The sequence below is a fragment of the Pseudochaenichthys georgianus genome, chromosome 21, assembly GCF_902827115.2.
Source record: "Pseudochaenichthys georgianus chromosome 21, fPseGeo1.2, whole genome shotgun sequence".
Taxonomy (NCBI): domain Eukaryota; kingdom Metazoa; phylum Chordata; class Actinopteri; order Perciformes; family Channichthyidae; genus Pseudochaenichthys; species Pseudochaenichthys georgianus.
Genome location: NC_047523.1, coordinates 18,165,485 through 18,185,634, shown reverse-complemented (window position 1 = coordinate 18,185,634; position 20,150 = coordinate 18,165,485). Strand labels below are relative to the sequence as shown.

The 20,150-nt window shown below is 42.0% G+C and overlaps 1 protein-coding gene across 1 annotated transcript in view; it reads left to right on the top strand.

The window, feature by feature from the left end:
- Window positions 1-246: 246 nt before the first annotated feature.
- The window catches only part of tsc22d1 (TSC22 domain family, member 1), a 43,606-nt gene continuing 23,702 nt past the window's right edge, over window positions 247-20,150 (top strand). Inside the window, exon 1 of the mRNA XM_034109716.1 lies at window positions 247-3,601. Coding sequence (XP_033965607.1) covers window positions 1,011-3,601 — 2,591 coding nt within the window. The 5' untranslated portion in view covers window positions 247-1,010. The remainder of the gene's footprint in view (window positions 3,602-20,150) is intronic.

Genomic DNA, 20,150 nt, shown 5'->3' with positions numbered 1-20,150 from the left:
TGTATTATAGCATATATATAATCAATATTAAATGTTTTGTATAATGTAAATACCTTATCATATACTTCATATATGTATTTTTTCAACTGTCATGTTTATGTCTGTTTTGATAGGGGCTATCTATCTATCTATCTGAGGGTGCGCCCTGTCCTCGGCTCTTTCCGGCTCTTTTCGGTGATGTTGATATTGGGCTCGTCCCCGCCTCTCCCAGACTGCTTTATGTCTGGCAGCAGAGACCATGCGCGGTCGCCATATTACGGAGCACCCCTCCCCTTCAGCCCGTCACAGGCAGCACGGAGCCACAGCAGCGGTGCAGGAGGCAGGCTACAACGCTGAACAACGCTGGGGAGGACCAGTGATACAGCAAAACCAACGACAAAACGAGGATTCAGTGGCATGGATTTAACATTTGTACGCCGCTATTAAGGGATCGTATTCGGTTATACATCTCTGTGCACCGGAAGAAAGGTTGCTTGTTTACATTTTCATTCCTTTGAGCACATTCAGTAGCTAAAACGGCTCGCTATAGTCTGTGTTTAGCTAGCCGGTGAAGGAGACTGGCAGCTAGCTAGCTGACGTTACTCCTATGTCAGGCTAGCATCTACATTAAGGCTAACTTATCTAGCAGCTATTTGCTTTCAGTACGGGTGGCATAGTTTATCATTAGAAAACCTACAAAATGTTATCTTGTGTTTAACAAAGCTACTAACGGATATCACTGGTGATTTAACACTGGCATCAGCTGACGTTAGCTCGCTAGCTACTCAGCGAGCGGCCACTAGCTTCTCTTGCCTCGCTAACTGTCACCGTAAAACACTTCATCGTGTTTTAGAGGCTGTAAATATTGGCATAACTTCGCCTGAAATTTGCAAACAGTCAGTTCTTGGTTAATATATTTATTTTTCGATCGTGTTGTCTGTTGGTCGAAGTGTAGTCAAAACGGCGCCGTTAACGAGCTGCAGCCTTATTGCATACTGTCAGAGAGCAACCTCCCCCCGGATCCTCTCGAAATGCATCATCCGGACCCTGCAGGAGACTCTGGCAGTGTTAGAAAGATGGCGCACCCGGCTGTCTTTCACAGAAGGGGTAGCAACACAGGCAGCGGGAGCGGTTCCGCGATGTCAACACCGGCAAACCCGGTGGTCAATAACAGCCACGTCCCGGCCGATGATTATCAAGCTTCCCTGTTGATTCAGTGCCAACCCCCTGCTGGGTCATCCTCCCCGGGTCCCCATCACATGCCACCCCACAGCCTGAATCTGCATGCCCAGCCCCAGCCCACACAGACTGGAGCTCAGATAAAAAAGAAGAGTGGCTTCCAGATTACAAGTGTGACTCCAGCTCAGATATCTGTGAGTACCAACAACAGTATTGCAGAGGACACCGAAAGCTATGATGACCTGGATGAGTCCCACACAGAGGATCTCTCTTCTTCTGAAATACTGGATATGTCTCTATCCAGACCTAATGACATAGTGGGAGGAGAGAGGAGCTCTTCAGAGGAGACTCTGAATAATTTCCATGAGGCTGATACCCCTGGAGCTGTCTCCCCCAACCAGCCTTCACACCCACATGCCATGAACCAAGCTCAACAGCATGGTGGGACCATGGTGAACGGGAATGTGCATCATCACCATCATCACAACCATGCCCAGGTCTACCCTCTGTCCTCTGGGCCTGGGAGCACTTCACCTTCCCTCAATTCTGGAGCTGTACCCTGTATCACCCAGAAAATGCCTTCTAACTTGGGGGGCCCTCAAGAGAATGTTTCCCAGGCTGCCCCTCCAAGTATTGCCGCTCAGCCCCAGGGGGTTGTGGCCCCGGGATCCCTCCCTGGAATGCACAGCTCTGCTATGGACACTACAGTTGGCATAGTTAATCCCCAGACCAGCACTTTTAGTAATGTGAATATGTTGAGCTCTGCCAACGTGCCTGTGAGAGGGGGGATAAGCATGAGTGCTAGCAGTGGTGGCTTTCCTTTCAATGTGATGAGCAGCAGTGCAGGGAGCGGAGGTGCTGTTACAGCCGCAGGTAACCTTATAACCCCCACCTCTAATGTCAACATGATCCAGCAACACCAAAACATCAACTCCAACATTACTATGACTACTACGACTTCTGCTGTTAGTGCCTCTGGAGGGATCGGGGTCCCAGCTGGGATCCATGGAAGAGTTGGATCTGCCGTGCTGCAGCCTGCGAGTGCTCCGAACACATCTGTGGCCCCTGTAACATCGGCCCCTGCCCAGCCTGCCCCAGCTCCAGCCCCTGCTGTGGCTACCACCAGCTCTCGCTTCCGGGTGGTGAAGCTGGACTCTAGCTCTGAACCCTTTAAGAAGGGAAGATGGTTATGCACTGAATTCTACGATAAGGAGACCCCTGCCTCTGCTCCAAGCTCTGCTGCGTCGGAGACTGGCTCTCACAACATGCGTCAGTTTGTCTCTGAGAGTTTTGCTGGGACCTCAGAGCGAGAAAGCACAAGTGGAAGTTCAGTGAGTAGCACTATGAGTACACTGAGCCATTATACTGAGAGTGTGTGCAGTGGAGATGCTGGGGGACACCCAGTACCCCAACACGCCTCCCCTCCACAGGGATATCAAGGAATCCTCCCCAGTGGTTTAAGCATGGGAGTGTCCCAACCTTACATGCCCCCGCACGATATTACCCCCTCGGCTCCAACTAGCATTCAACAACCTGTTTCCATGCAAGGCCGCCAGACCGCCAGACCGCCATCCGCTTTACCCCACCACCAGCTCACTTATGCCCAGGCAGTTGCTAATCCGCCCTTAGGCTCCACACAGGGCCTGGTAGGTGTTCAGCAGCAACAGGGAGGCTATGCCCTGCCACACCAACCACAATCTAACCACCAAGCAGCCGCGGTGCAGGTGAGACCAGCTGAGTACACCCATTCACACCAAGGTGTCCCCCAGGCTGCCTCTCAACCTCTGTCCAACCAAACTGGATCAGCTCCCTCCGGGTCTGCTAACGGATTATGTCAGATGATAGGAGGCCTGCAGCAGTCACTGCTTCATACCCAGACCTCCTCCTCTAATATGCCCTCTCATGTTGGAGCACCAGGTCTTGGCCAGCGGCCTCAGAGCCACCCAGGCCACCTGGACTGCCAGCAGCAGACACAACAGTCACTCCCAACGCAAATTCAAAATCTGAGGACCCAGCTGCCCACAACAGTCCACCAGAACCAAGTATTTGCATCAAGTGTGCCTCCACCCAACCCTCAGAGCGCCCCCCAAGCCCACAACACTGGGAATAGCGGTCGGATGCCCACGCAGGGTGTTCCTCAGAGCCAGGCGTCTTTTCTCAGTTTGTCCCATGACCACAGCAGCGCCCTGGCTCTGGCTCATGCTGCCCAGGCCAGTGCCCTCTATGCCAGTCTGCCTACCTTCACCACCACGCAGCTGCAGGACGCCCAGCGGCTGCTCCTCCAGCACCAGTCGGCTCTGTTGGGGCTGCCCAAGCTGTCCGGAAGGGAGGCTGGGTCTGGATCCAGCGCTGGCCAGGGTCAGGAAGCTGATGGCAACGCCACTGCCGCCAGTGCCTTAACTGCATCAGCTGGTCTAAAGACTGGTGATGGAGAGGATGATGGGTAAGAGATTATATTTCTTTACTTTTTCTTCTGATTTATTTTATTGGTTGTAAACATATATTGGCACATTTTGTCTAGATTACTGAGAGATGCTTCCTGTAACATGTGTGCTGGTTGACCCAATCGGCATTCATAGTGTGGGATTGATGCTGGATGACTTCTGGTTGCTGTGGCAGCCGTGAGGGAAGAAAAGTGTCATTGTGTTTCTTGATAGCCAGCAGACAATTGCCAGGCTTCCACAGGCTGTCTGTCCTCTTTCCGTTGGACACAGTGCAGGGTTCAGATGGATGTGACATGTCTTTAACAAGTGGCTGCAGTGATTCGACATTTTACTCCTTTCTTGAATCCTGATAGTCTGCCTTACAGCGCACAATTTCTGTTGGGTGCACAGATCGCTGTACACTCTCAGCACATTATTTTGTTGTTGAAGAGCAGGAAAAAAGAAGGAGGAGGCAGGATTATTTAATTAGAGATGGCAGGTGCTAGGTTGCTGCAAATGGAGCAAACTAGTCTTATCCGACAGATGAATCAAAACATTAAAGACTACTTCATTTTGTTTCCCAAAGCAGGCCTTATTCATAATCTTTCTACCTTTCCGTTGAACTCATGAGGAAGGGATGTCGGTTTACTAGTTGACATGAAAAGTGTTGCGCAGTAGTCCTTTCCTTCACTGAAAGCTTATTGATTTAATTAAGAGCTCTCTCTATATTCACTATCGCTCTTCTTTCTCCCATCTCTCTTTGACACTCCTCCAGCTGTTACAGTTTAGTTGTAACATGCTGTGAACCCGCTGAAAGCTCTCCTCTGGAATGCCTTCCCAACAAGTTTCAAGCACTGATTTCTGAGGTTACAGGGGAATTTTAATCACCCAACAACAGGAAATTGTCCACATTTCAGCCGCTCTTACAGTCTTGACTTGAACCCATTTTCCCAACCTCTGAAAATGTTATTATAACCTCCAGTTTCTAGGATGTTTTGCATGCCTCAGTTATAATTACAAAGATTAGGTTGATGACTTGACTGGTTTTCATTCTAGGAATGTTAAGGGTAGCATGGATTTTATAATGATGCTCGTTCTGTTTCAGTCCCTCTTTATGGGCTGGTAAATGGATACTGAAGGATGGCTACTGTTATCACATGACGTTTAACTCTGCGGAATGTGAAATCTATGGAGGTCAGGTGGATTATTGTCTTTGATGATAAGTAGCATTTGGGTGAGACCAAAGCCCTTGTTTCAAATGAGAAGATTGTCCTGGTGAATTAGGCTCACAGTACATTTCTATGTAGTTTACCTGCTGTCACGCGAATACAATTAGGGGACAGTGCCTGAAGTTGAAGTCTGTGTTTCACTCCCTGATGTGTGGCTGCAACTGAAACTGGACAATTTCAATTAATCTTAACCAACAAACCTCATTGATAACATAACTGCTAAAGTTAGCTATTGCACACTTAGAAAGTTCACACGCTAGGCATGGCCAAATCAATCTTGCGATGTTTGATTTTTGATAATCAGCTGAAGCTTAATTCACTGTTAGGTTAGGCTTCAATTCTGCATTTAAATAACTGACAAACCACTGATTTAATCTGAGCACCCATGTTATTATAGCATAGAAATATAATTTTTAGGTAAATCTTTGCTCCTCATGAATAAGAACACACAGAGCTTTTCAGCTGCTCATTAGGATGTATAACCATCTTTGAGGTCACACTTTTCAATATCTTACTGCCATACTGATTAGTGTTACTGTTACATTTGTACCCAAATAAATATTTAGAATATATAAAGATGTTTCTTTCTGCTTACAGTCCAGCTACTGTTTCTGGATCATGGCTGTGTCTTCGTAATTGTTAAGAACTTTTTTATTTAATTTGAGGTTTCCTACCTCTTGGAAATGTTGTGCGTCACTTGTGTTCAGGAGAAACAAAAACCAAGTTCAAACTGCACAGTGATTGGTTTAGGGAACCGAGAATAGTATTTCCAGCAAAAATACATCAACAAGCTGTCTTTCGTCTCAACCAATAAAATCGGGGGTTTTGTTTGCATTTATTTTCAATTTGTACTCATTTGGACAACACAATTTGCTAGCCTATATGATTACAATAAGATTGCACTTAAAGTTAATGTCCAGTTTTATTGAATCATTGATATAAATGTCATAGTCGTAACAGAGGAGGGTCTGGTATTGATTCCTTTCACTTCCCTGCCTCAAATTAAGGCCATTTTGTATATTGCGACATTAAAGTATATGTGATAGTCAAGGTCACTTTAATGGAACCATACTAAGACCCAGAACCTGTTTCCTTTGTGTACTAATTGCAGAAGGGCCGCCCATCTCCATAAAAGCTGTTCTGTTCGTGGTCTGAGTTTACAAGCAAGGCTGGGCTGGGGGGTCTGTGTGACATATCAGTCGTTGTTCTATTCCCGGGGTCCGCTGTGAGGCTCCTGTGTGGGATGACCCTAACCCCCATAAATCACCTCCTAAGGCGAGGTTGTAAAAAACGCCCGGGTCTCTTTAGAGTGTCAGTGCAGAATAGTGTGCGTGTGTTACAGAGTGTGTTTGAATGAAGGAGGCTGTCAATTGTGCATTTGCACTAACATGCCTTGCATTAAGGGAATATGTTCAAAATGGGCGGGTGGTCTGTGCGTATGAGTGAGGAGACAGCTGCGTCTTGACTGCTGGTGGTTATAGGCTCATTCACAGTAAAACAGTGATTACAAAATGGCAATGAGCAAAATGTAAGTAGTATGAAAGTCTTCTAATGTGCAATATTAGGGGTGTAACGGTTCGGTTCATACCTCGGTTTGGGGGGTCACGGTTCGGTACGGGTTCGGTACAACAAGGAAAAGCAAAAAAAAGTCCCAAATGCATAGTTTTTTTTGCTGTTATTTATTTTTAATTGTAGTGCAAGTTTTGGTATGAAAATAAGGAACTCTAACATTTGGAATCATTAACTGTATTACACAGTTAAAAACAAACCACAAACCGTAACACACACACTCATGGCCATATTATTTATATTGGCTGATGTCAAACAAAAAGGTTAAATAAGCTGTACACCTAAAAAGAATGTCTTGAAAATATTAAAATAAATAATAAGAAAGTGTTTCAATCACAATCAATAAAAGGCAATACAGAACTGTATAACATCTCCTGATGTCAAAATATAAACAAAATACAATGATAAATATTAGGGATGCACGATATTGGTTTTTTGAAACCGATAACTTCCTGCTTCTCAAGACCGATACCGATAACCGATAATAATATAATATATATTAAATATACCTTTTTAGTTTTTGCACACCTGGTGGTAAGAAAAAGACTAGTATTGAGCAAATTACATGCGCATTACTACTATGGACAAAACTAACCCTGGGGTCGTCTCTGGCAAACTTCTTGCCTTTTTCAAAAGCCTCGTCGATAGGTAAAAGCCCCGGTGCCTTTGCAGCTGGCTTTGGATTCGCCGCTAGTTTAGCAGCGCAGGCGTCTTCGTACGCTTTTAACACACCATCGTAGCGATGGCGATGTTTCAGGTGACTAATCAGGTTGGAAGTATTATAGCTCGTTGCCTTCTTCCCTCCTCGTGGAACTTCTGCATTGCATTTGTTAATACAAATAGCAAGTGAACTATCTAACTCTGAACATTTTAAATAGTCCCATACTACCGACGACATGTTTGTTTACTGTCCTGGCTTCACACCATTTACGTCACAGCCAGGCATGAGTTAGGGATCGCTGGATTTGTGAAAAACTCCCCTCTTCCTAAACCACTATACCACAGTACTTTTATCGGGTTTATCGGGATGACGTCATAATTCCTAATATAATAATTATCGTGCACCACTAATAAATATAAAACTAATAAAATCTGTACCTTTAGGAGCAATGTCTAACATGTGTAATTAACTTGTGAGTGTGTGAGGCCATTATGCCTAAATAAAGGTACTCAAGCTTTACTCTATTCAAGTTTTTCATCAGAAAGATGAGTTTGTCTACGTTGTCAGTAGTGAGGGCAGATCTGTTGGCGGTAACTAGGTCACCTGCCGTCGAGAAAGCCCTCTCGCTGGGGACTGAGACTGACTCGGATGTGATTGAGCATGTTTGACGTGTTACCACCAGCATACCGCACCGCTGTCGAACAATGCCGACACACCGTCCTAGTCCGATCCACAACTCGCACCCCATCATTGTTGTAGTCCACAGGGAACCCGAAATGTTCCCACACACCTGATTTAAAAGAAGCAGGTGGGTTCTAGCTCCTGTGTGTTGTGTGAACTCGCCGTAGCTACTAACTTTTCTTCTTCATGTATTGTGTTCGTTTTGTTGTGTTTTGTTCTTGTTCTTCATTTCTTATTTACGGGCGGCTGGCTTTTAGGCGCAATACCGCCCCCTGGATTATATATAGTGTAATACTGCCCTGAGTGACAGACTTTTTTCACACTCGTAAAAAAAGGCGGTTACGCCGTGTTACTGCATGTGCCGAACCGTGACGTCCGAACCGTGACGTCCGAACCGTGACGGGACGAATACGGATACCGTTACACCCCTATGCAATATGCATATTTTCACATGCATGAGTCTTTGTATTTGAGGATGTGGTTTGGTGCTGCGCTGCGGTTCTCATTGTCAAAGTTTCCGATAGAAGACAGTATTTTGACGAAAGGTAATGTAGGCCTGGTTTGCAAACTTGGCTAAATGAGTTTGGTTATGGGTCTAGTTAACTTTAGTGCATGGTCTTATTGTCTGTTCCTTTTGTATGTAAAACCCTTAACCCTCAAAGTTATTCTTAGTATTGTTCATTATTATGTAGGTTTGTGGTGAGATCTGGCTGTGAACTAATGTCAGATATTGCATTAATGTATCATGCTTAGTTTGTTTGAAGTTGTTCAGTTCTAGACTAGTTAATACTCTTATGTTATTGAGACAATGACTCAGGGTAATTCCTTTTTTCAAAATCAAATGTTTGATCTAAGTTTATTTTTATTTTTTTCAGTTTAATATTAGTATTAGCCAGTGACATGGTCATCTATTGATGTATACAGTTATGTTTTGTTTTGTTTAAATACTTGCCCTATCAGACCTACTATAATGGTAAAAACAGGATATTACATTTCTACTAATAATATTACAAATGATGTGTGTTTTTAGAATGGCCAACACAGAGCCAATGACGATAGATTGTGGCACAAGTACACAAGTACAACTTTTTATTAACCAGTCTACATCTTTTTTCTCAAGACCTTGCTCTGCCAGATAAATGGTCTCATTGAAACAAATGAGGATGCTGCAACACATCCCTATTGTTAGTCTGAATACAGACTAAGTGTGAGTGTGAAGGCTCAGGGGAATGTGGCTTTGGCTGGCATAATGATGGCTATCTCTGCCGCTGGCTGTTTTGAATGTAATCTTGCCACTGGTGGTGCAGAGAGCCAGTGTGTGCTGGGCCCGTTGCTCATTGTGCAGAGATCAACGAGATCCCCTGAATTCCCAACACACAGAGGAAGTGACCCAACCTGACCCAACCTGACTCAGTCAGACCTACTGACGCTGGTATAGAGCGGTGAGGGCACAGCAGGCTGGACCAGATGGAACCAGACTGAGCAGAGTCCAGCTCTGATAAATCCTGTCTTTGTGTTGCCCCACTGTTCCCTCCATCAGTGCCCACTCTGCAGATGGTTTTGTACGATCATTGGCTCACGGAAGGTTATACTATAGAAACACCTGATGCCCAGATGTTCCAGTCTTCTAAAGTGGGTCGTAGATAAAAACAGATTTTAAACAGTGGCCATACTTAGTTTGTTTTTCTTTCAGACCACATTTCCATTAATGACAGCCGTATGAGTTTAGATGCAGACACTGTGCCAACTTAGCCTTTCCTCTGCTGTTACATTTAGCTTGCGATCAATCATAGATCGAATCTTGTAATACATTCCTAAAGGCAGCATATCTGTGGTGTAATACTATTGTTGTCGTGCTCTAAATATTGTAAATTTTGAATCACAAACACTTGTAGTATTTTAAGATGGCTCTAAAGGTTCTAGATAGCCATTTTTGTTGTTTTCTAAGTTACAATGGATTCTAATTTGTCATGGGACTACATAAAACATGTATGTCACTATTAACCTGGACAAAATAATTTATATTCACAACATTATACACTTATTATACTACTGAAACACTTGGATCACTTTACATTTACAAGCATTTTTATTTCATTACAAATAGGACGCATCTTTTTTTGTAAAATAGGGCCATATATGCCAATGGATCCAATCCAATATTGTCCCTAGTGTTTATCGATTCAATGATCAATGACCCAATTTCACTGATGCAAATTAACGACCCAAATCACCTCAGCCTCTTTGAATTATGCTATTTGCACCCCGAATTGTCTCATCCCTAATTCTTATGTTGACCTAGGGCTGTGCGATTATGGCAAAAATCATAATCACGATTATTTGGGTCAATAATTGATATCACGATTATTTTGACGATTATTCATTGACCATTTATTGAACTTTAAAACAAATAATATTTTACCAATAAACAAGATCAACAAATATGTTGGAGCGCACTTCCAAAACCATACTAAACATATATTATTAATATGAATAAATTAGACCAAAATAAATTAAATCAAATATGAAGCAGTGCACTGTCACAACCTACTGAAAACTCCTTAACATATAGCCAACATTTTGGTAAAACATATTCAACATATTCCACTCAGTTAAATGTTGAAGGCTGGCCAACTCTCATGGTGCAGAAGTAACAGGAAATAAGTGTTGAACTACAATTTAAGACCAAATAAAAATGTTTAGGCCACCATGGCAAATGCTGGTAGGGCTGCTCGTGTCATCTCTTAAAGATTTTTTGCAAGAAACACCAGCCTGTTTACATGGTCTGGTTTCAGATATGAGCGCAGGCAGGTGACAAGCCACCTGTACTGAAGACCCTCAGCCACGCCCCGACACATGACGCCGGCCAATCACAAAGCTTTGATGCGTTCAAGTGCATTATTCTGGCACAGGAAGATTATGTTATAGGACATTAACGATAAAACAGAATATTGTTGTTCTATTTTTAGACACATCTCGCGATCGACTGGTTGGGCACCCCTGGGCTAGACCATAGGTCTGTTGTGGTAGCAAAGTAGTCAGCTGAAGCCACATCTCTCTCAACTTCCCCACGGCATTTGTCATATAGTGCAGGCAGCGCAGACCTGCTGAAATAATACCGAGACGGCATCGCGTAACGCTTGTCCAACGTGTTGACAAGTTGCTTGAAGCCCTGGTTGCTAACAGTGCTAACTGGGCACATATCTTTAGCGATGTGAAATGTAATGACAAAGTACTTGCAAATAGTGGACATAGTTTTACACTTCGTTTTAACGAGTTGCTGCTCTTGTTCTGACATCTTCGCTCGCGCTGAACACTCACAACACATGTCACTCCCACGTGGCCGAGTGGGCTTTTAGGGAGGGGCGAAAGCGCACCCAGCAAAATAATCGTATTTTGTCAATTATGCTGTTTTCATAATCGTCGCAAGCCATAATCGTAATCGCGATTAAAATACGATTAATTGCACAGCCCTATGTTGACCCTTTATCCGTTTTATTTTTTTACTTGATCATTTTCTGAAATTGATCTGCAAATTAGCCATGGACTTAAAATGCACACGGGTGTATAGATTGGACAGATGTTGTGCTTTTTAAGCTGTGACAAGCATTTACTGATGTAATGAAAAACACTAATTTGCTGTTTTTTTTGTAGTATATGCACCAATATTGTGGCTATATATATCGAGCTCTGGCTTTTCCACAGTTGTGCTATAAAAGGTGTCAGTAAAAGTAAACAGCATTTGTTATTTATTTTGCTGCTGACACCTCCCCCACCCCAGCACACAGACCGAGCCAGAGAACACCAGAACACAGCAGAGCGCTAACAGGCTGTGTGTGAGTGGGAGGGAGGGGGCTCTCACTACACCACATTGAATATTTACTGTCTTTCCATGCCAGGCAGTGAGCGCATGAATGGCAGGATAAAACTAAACAAGAACATTGTGAGCTGTTTACTGGGTATTAATAAAACAGAGGTTAATACAAACCACTTGCACGTGAACATCTCTATAAATCCCCCTGTCTCTGTGTATTTGTGTGCAGATGCATCATTGATTTCAATTATCTGCTCGCCCCCCTTCGCTCAAAGGGTTTATTTTTCCATCAATAAACAGGATTGTTTCACTTAAGAGTGTGGTGGGAAAACTAATGGCCCGTAATGGATGATAATGGATTGTGTTTTTAGCAGGCCTTTCATCTATGGGAAAAAGCCCTTCCACCTCTAAATGCACGCACGCAGACCAGCACGAGCACATGCATGCACGTTGCACGCTCATATCCACTGAAGGGGTTTGTCTGTGGTGCAGTGAAATCAATAGACTGGGGTCGTCCTGTTGGATTCCGGAGAGGTTCAATGTTCGCCTCATTTGTTCTGGGGGAATGAGACGGTTTGAAGCACTGCAGGGATCAATTGTTAACCAAAATTGGATTGTCATGTGTTCATATCCTTACTAGTTCCGGAGAACATGGACTAATAGTGAGTCATTGTACTTGTAAAAACAGAGACTATTTTTTAAACTATTGTTCATGGATTGACACAGGAATGACCTAAGACCCTTACAAAACGCCTATCTGAATTAGGGCTTTTACCTGGATTATATGAGCGATGTGGATGGCATCTGTGGCATGCCATCCACATTCTGGTTGCTGCTCAGACTGACCCTCTGTTCCTCCTGAAAGGGCTCATCTAGCTGGTCGCTTGACTGACAGTAGAATGACGGTGCATTAAACAGAGGAGAGGCGGGTGTTGAATAAACTATCCCTCCCTTTTTTTAGCTAAGAAAACCGTTTACTTTATCTTTTGGCTGGATGTCAAATTTGATTTCAATTGTTTGATACTACTATTTGAGGCAGATATGCCTATTGCCGCTACAGTAACCAAGGTAACCCAGTGTGAGAAAAAGTTTTTAGAGAGTACTTGTCCATGGACAAGTGAGTTTGGCAATTTACTTGTCCGAATACATTTTTCACTTGTCCAGAATGGACAAATATTGGGGCCACTGGAATCTTCTTCTTTGTCATCGTATTTTACATTTTTCCACGTTTTTTATGACACCGCTAACGTAAGTGAGCGGTAAGATTTGACTGCATCACACATAGGGTTGTGTATCGTTTGGATTTTAATGATTCCGGTTCTGCTTTTCGATTCCGGTTATTTTTGGTTCTCGATTCCGGTTCTTTGAGAGGGTAAATAAGTCCCATGACAAACTGGGAGAAAAATATATTTATGAAAACATTAAGTCAAATCTGTATTCCTATTTACAAATCACTTCATACTGTTTAATTTTTTACGGTTATTGAATACAATTATATAAAAATAATCTCTGCATTGTTTAGTTAGTTCCAAGTGGTGCAGTTTGAGAATGTACAATTGGCCCATTCTCCTCTGATGTTACACTGCAACCTGCCTGTGAGACAGAGTCCAACCACACATGTCCAACACATAGGACATAACCTAATAATAATAATACATTATATTTATACTAGCCTATAGGCCTAGCACTTTTCTACAACTCAAAGACACTTGCACGCTTACACATGTCCTGCAATACACATGCTGCAGCTGCCCAGCTGCGCACTGTTTGTAAAAGTAAATAAATAGTATTTTCATTTCAATAATGTACTTTCTATACCCTGCTTCATAAACAATACTGACATCCCTGTGCTCCTCCGAGTCTGGGGGTCCGGGGATGTGAGGACAGCGCGAGGACACAGACAGGGAGGCTGCTTCACTTCATAAAGGAAATGGCGGTCAATATTAACAACATAGGAGTTAAAACGCTTAATAACCTTCATTACGTGTTAAAGAAAGAACATAAGAAAGTTTGACAAAGATGAGGCTGTTAAACGGGCAGCGGATCCGCTGTGTGTAGAAAGAGAGAGAGAGACGCTGAGCTGCACCGTGCAGCGATCAGCTGATACGGAGCATAGAGAGAGCTGCAGTCCGCGGGGCTCGGCCTCGCCTCCTGTCCTCACAACTCTTATTAATCCCGGTTCCGGACAATTGTTATTTGTTCCTACTCGGAACCGAGTTTTGCTTCCCAACCCTGGCACTGTACTACACTTCCTGCTCCGCCCCGCCCCCGTCTAACTGTACAGAAAGCGGCGAGATGCATTTCCTTAGGAATCGACAAGCAGAACCGAAACTAACACTTCTAAACGAACAATGGCGGACACGGACAATTTGCGAATGAGTTCTGCCTTTTGTAAACTGAATGTATCAATAATTTGTCAATAAATCAGGGCAAAAAACGTCACTTGTCCGCCGGACAAGTCAATTGAAAGATCTACTTGTCCGATATTGTAAATAACACGTCCCGGACGGTGGGACGTGTACTTTTTCGCACACTGATACATACATACATAGGATCAAATTGTATTAATATTAAGATTTGAAAACTTGGAGTCAAATATGTGCAAGTTGGAGAGACTTGCTGGAGCTACTGTATTATTGTAACGTGCCATATTAGAGGAAATTGAGGGGTGTTGATGGAGGTTTGATGTTTAGCCTCTCATTTATTTATTTTTGGCTTGAGTGGGCTGCCACTGTCACCCCCCCCCCCCCCCCCCCAAAAACATGCAGACATTGTGCTGAATCATGGCCGGCATTCCTGTGGCCAGAACACTGTCCAGTCAGCTCCAGGAATCTCTATATCTCTGCATCTCTCTCTCTCTCTCTGGCACACACACTCTCACGCACACACTCACGCATAGACAGAATGCATTGCATGACTTTGCTATTGGCGTAAACATTCCTGCTTTTTTATCCATATCTCATCGTTTTTTAAATGATTTACAGGGATAAACATTTCCAAGGTCCTCCGATATAGGCGAAGTGATAGATAAAAATGTATTTTTCAGTCTGTGTGGAGGGTTGTGTTAATTGGTTATTGGAGCGTTAATTGACGATTGACCGGTAGGCAGATATTAAGGTGCTTTTTAAATGCAAAACTGCAACTCCTATTAAGTGAAGCAGAACATTTAGTGAAATAACCTGTTGTGAATTTTGGAAATTATAACAAATCACAACTTGTGATTCAATATGAGTTAGATATTGGACATTATTATTATCATTCCATAGAAGTTGAGAAGGAAGTAAGAATCTGTTGGGACTGCACCAAACGTGTTTTAATTATTGATTTAATCTGATGATTATCAATAGGATAAATTAAAATTAAATTTAAAGTTATAAAAAATATCACAAAAAAGGAAACAATGTCCAAGGTGTTGCCTTTTTAAAAATCCTTTGGTCTAGTATTTAAAGATATATTTAGCGCAGAGGAAAAATCAGAGAGGCTTGAAGACTGATTAAGAGTTTTTGCTCTGAATTATTGTAACAAGTAATTGATATATACTACACACTACATGTCACAAAGGTAGATGAAATGCACAAATTGAACCATGGTTCTGTAACTGCAGGGAAATGCAAAGGGGTTCGGAAGGACGGATATCCACAGATAGATGTTGTGATGCTAAAATGCACCTTCAAGCAAAAAAAACTTAAATTAAACATGCTCCCAGTCTATTAAAGTAATAGTTTGACATATTGGTAATTGACCTTTTTCTAAGAATAGACTTAAATATGTTTTAGTGAGTGAGATAACAAGAGCAATCTCATGCCTGTGCGAAGCTGCAGTTGGGACGGGGTTAGTCTAGCTTGGCAAAAACACCATGAGTAAGAGAAAATAAAATGGTTAGACAGGCTCTATTCAAAAACACAGATGTCCTGCTGAAATATTAGAACGAGTCTGATGATCATCATGAAGTGTCACAGGGGGAAAGTTGGCTCATGTGGTTTGCTCAGGCTCTCTGAGGCTGTTATGACGTGAGATCTATCCAGCGAGTGTCTTTCCCACAGGGACGATATTCATTCACTCTCGCTTTGTGTGAGCTAATCCCTTTCTCTACGCTTTGTGGCTGAGTGAGGAAGGCTGCTGGAGGGACAGTGATTTCTTTTTTGTGTGTTTATCAAATACATTTTCTCTCAATAGTCTAGCCAGCTGCTTCTCTTAATAGCACAAATTAAGCACAGAGCCACTTCATCATTTGTGTGTCTGGTACTTAAATGTCCATGTACTGTCCCTATTATTTCCCATATATTGAATTTATTCAGACAGCCCACACAAACGGACTTGCTCTCTTAATGTGGGTCAGTTCATTTGATTGTGTGCTGGAGATGAACTGTTTTTAAAAAAATTGAAAAAACAATTCAATTTAGAAGTGTAAAGCAATCTCTGTTTGAAATAAGATCATCTTTTATTAGGGTTACACAGCAGGGTGATTTGCATAGGCATCTCAAATAAAAAAATAAATAATCAGAATGTATTATATATTCTAAATAACTAACTATAGAGACTGTATGGTTACAATTTAGATTTAAAATTGGTATGTCAGAGCCTCTCCCCCAATTATTTTTTAGAGTGACCAGATATACATTAAACAACCTGTTTCCTTTCTTTTGGATTAATGCACTGTTAGCAATATATACCTTATACATTCCCTATGGTCTGTTTTGGCATGGATACTCTAGCATTAATGCCAACTATGTTCAGCTCTGTAAATAGTGCTGTACTACCACCTGCTGGTAGGCAAGCTGTGAACTGCCCACATACAGCAGGCCCATCCTATGGATCTACATATATTGGGCTTCTGAAGGCTGCTTTTAGTGCCGTGTATATAGCTGCTGAATGAATGCTTCCTCCCAGCTTGCCTTCATTGATGCTGGGATGGTAGTATACATTTCCTTTTTTACCTGTAAGACTTGGAATGATTCCACTTTACTTACTTGGCCAATACACGTTCAGTCATATTTTTACTATGTTATCTTTTTGTTATATATTTGACGTTATATATTTAAAAGTCAGCTTTTCAATTTATGAGGTTTGCGTCCATCACTGTTATCATAAAATTATTTCTCATTCCTGAATGAAACATGTTCAGCGCGTGCACCACGCGCTGAACATGCAGTTGGAAAATGAATCGGTTTGAAAAGGTTTACGCATTCTTGTGCTTCATCATCTGAGACTTGAGACGGAGTCATGTGAGAGTTATTGAGGTCAAAAGCAGTCATCAGTAGGGATGGGTATCGTTTGAAATGTATCGATTCCGGTTCTGCTTATCGATTCCGGTTCTTATCGATTCCCCGTTTCGATTCCAAAATATTAAAAGAAAGAGGTCAAACGTTTAGATAGAAGTAAAATATCTTTATTGTTTTAAGCTTTAACTGACATTTTTACAAATAAAAAATATATACATGCAATACAAATGTATTGCACAATAGCTGTGCTTTATTTTAACTGAGCTATGCCTGTGGCAAGCTATTAACAGGCATTACACTGTGCCTTGTCTTTTTCTTTATTAATGTAGTGGAGCATCACTTTAGAGCGTTTACCGCGACCCATCTTTGGTGTTATGAAGTGACTGAGCTCGTGAACTGTCTACGGGAGGGCGGGGGAGCCTCGCTGCGGGGCAACTGTGGACCTCTGTCGCCTGTCAGCGCAACTTACATGATGCCGTTTAAAAAAATTAAAGGCGTGCTGGCCGTTAGCGTACCGAGCCGGCCGTCAACGGCCCGCTGACGGCAGACCGTTCTGTGATTCTCCAGAACACAGATGGCCAGTCCGCAATGTATTCCACCAGGTCACCGCAGCACCGCGGTGCAGACAGACCCGTAGGAATACAGGGTCTACCGCGTTTAGGAACCGTTAAGCAGAACCGAAATTGTGTATTTTGTATGGGTACCCGGTACCCGGCATTTTCTTATCGGTTCTCATCTGGAACCGAGTTTCGGTTCCCAACCCTAGTCATAAGAGTTTATACATTCACAGAAATGATGGTGTGAATTGTTATGAAACAACTGGGGTAAGGATTTTAGGATGAAAGGAACTCATAAGCATTGTTTAAATCCATTCACAGTAAGCATATTCATCATCCTATTGGTGCTTTAAGTAAGACTCAACCAAAGTACTCCACAGTGTGGACATGAGAGTAGTGGTTAACTGTTATTCACCCTAACATATATTTAATGACTGTAAATCGCATGGTTGGTTTGTAGTATTTAAGTGTGATTGTGGTTGATGAGGTCTTGTAGGAGCTCATGCCTCTCCAACAGGGCTTAAGGGAAATATTCCAATGATTTCAGCAAACATCTATTCTTTCTGAGTTTCTTATGGTTGCCAAATTTGGGGAATATTCTAGCTGGGAACGTTCCGTGGGAATGGAATTATTGTGAATGAAGTCTAACTGGAATATACGGATTATGTGCACGGATATACTTTTTACCATATCAAAAGGAGACCGAGTCCATTATCTTGCCAATTCATGAATTTGATACAAACAATGTTAAATGACGCAATGTGTTTTCAATTGGACTTTCAGAATCAGAAACTAATGATCAGTTTAAAAGAAATTGTCTTTTTCACAAATCTAGACAAAAACAGATTTAGAGAAATGTATTCCACTCTAGGATTTAAGGAGCCTTGAATTAAAAATGGGCTACATGTCCCTATAGTGGCTCATGAGAAACACTACATGACAGAAAATACCTGACATTGTTTTAGGCTTTGTTCAGCAAATAACTTTTTTATTTGTCTTTTTTAAAATTACAACTTATTTGTCTTTTTTAAAATTACAACTTATTTGTCTTATAAATAACATTTTTCCATATTGGCTAATAAAGCCCACATAATGGTTATTATAGGCCCTGCATTTAAGTGATGAGCACTCTGTGAGCATGATATACTTTTAAGGTGGTAAAAAACATATCTTTTTAGTTTGATGACAGTGAATGGCATTAGAAAAGCACATCATGATTGCAAACTATCAATGTCAAATTAATGTTGCTTTAGTGAAAACTGTTTTTGTTAAATACCATACAGACATGACAGCGTGCAGATTGAATGAGGCAGCGAGCGACTCAGCAGGCTTGTTGAGTCTGGACATGTCGGACTCTTCAGGGAACAACAAAGGGTTTGGGATTAATTGGTGGCGTTCTGGCAGAAAGCGAGTACTTGACAGGAATTCAACCCTACAGAAGGAGGTCTATTCAGGTCCTTAATGGGAGTTGAATTAGTATTGACTGAGTCGGCAGTAGTTTCCACCAGGTGGCAGTGTATACCAACCAGTCTTAACAATAATACACTGTACTGATTAAGCATTTGCCACAGTGTTGTCTTTCAATAAGTCAGCTGTTGTTGTTTTTTTTTTAAAAAAAACGATTTTAGCAGGGCGGTATATTTTGGCTTCGTGGTTGTCAACATTTTTTAAAGAGTCTTTAACAGCTAATTGCTAGTGTAAAGTAACTGTGTTTTATGCTCAGGAGGAAGGGTTTCTGTTAGGATCCCGTATATATTTTTTAATAATTTGATATTGAAGAAGAAAACTAGCTTGTGTGTACCTTGCGACCCCCTGTCATTAATCAGCTTTTCTCTTTTCTTCCTTTCATGTTTTCCTGTGGCCTCCTCTTTTTGCTGCAACAGGTAAGACTTTTTTTTTTTAAATAATTGTAGTTTTTACTCACTTTTATCTAAATAGACATTCCCTATGGCTGCAATAACAGTTTGTTCTCCTTATTGATTAATCTGCAAAATATTTTATAGATAAATCCATTTATTGTTTGGGTCTATAAAATGTCAGAAAATTGTAGAAGAAATTGGGCCAAAAATATTGTGTTGAATACTAGGGATCGACCAATATGGCTTTTTCAAGGCCGATACGGATTATTAATAATCAAGGAGACCGATAACCGATATTTGGAACCAATATACATTTGCAGTAAAATCAGAAAATCTTGGTGTCAAAATGTAGAATAACACAACTTCTTTGAAATGCCTTTTTATGTTTAATGAACTTTTCAACATCTTAAAACTGGTTTCCTCTCAGTGACCCGGAGTAAAGTAAATGAAGTAAAAATAAAACTTGTTCTGAACTTCTGATATTTGAGTCTCACTCATTTAGTAGTCCCAATTCAGCAGCACCAGATCGTGGTGCAAAAATCAGAGTTGCTGCGAGGCTCCACTAGCAGCCGCCCCAGTCGTCCCAGCGCGTCACAGTTTCTCCGCTGCGTGACGCTCAGGCTGAAAACAACATTAATGCAATTTCTGCATGAAAAATGACCTTAAATAATTATCAAGATATTTGGCGATTCATTTTTTGTCAACTGGGTAATGATTGCACCATGTTTAGTATATTCCAGGTTATAAGAGAGCAGCATGAGGTCATCCTGTTGTCTGTTGCTGTCAGAATCACTTCTGATTCTCAACTGAACATCCTGAACTCACGGTCCTCATGTTACGCCTAAAGCGGTGAAACAGTGGAGAATCTCAATAATTGCTTAATCAGACAAGAGTGAAGAGAGTGCATGGGGTTGCTTCCTATGTAGATCCCAAGTCTGCCACTCGTCCAGTTGCTCCTTTTACTTGACACAAATGAC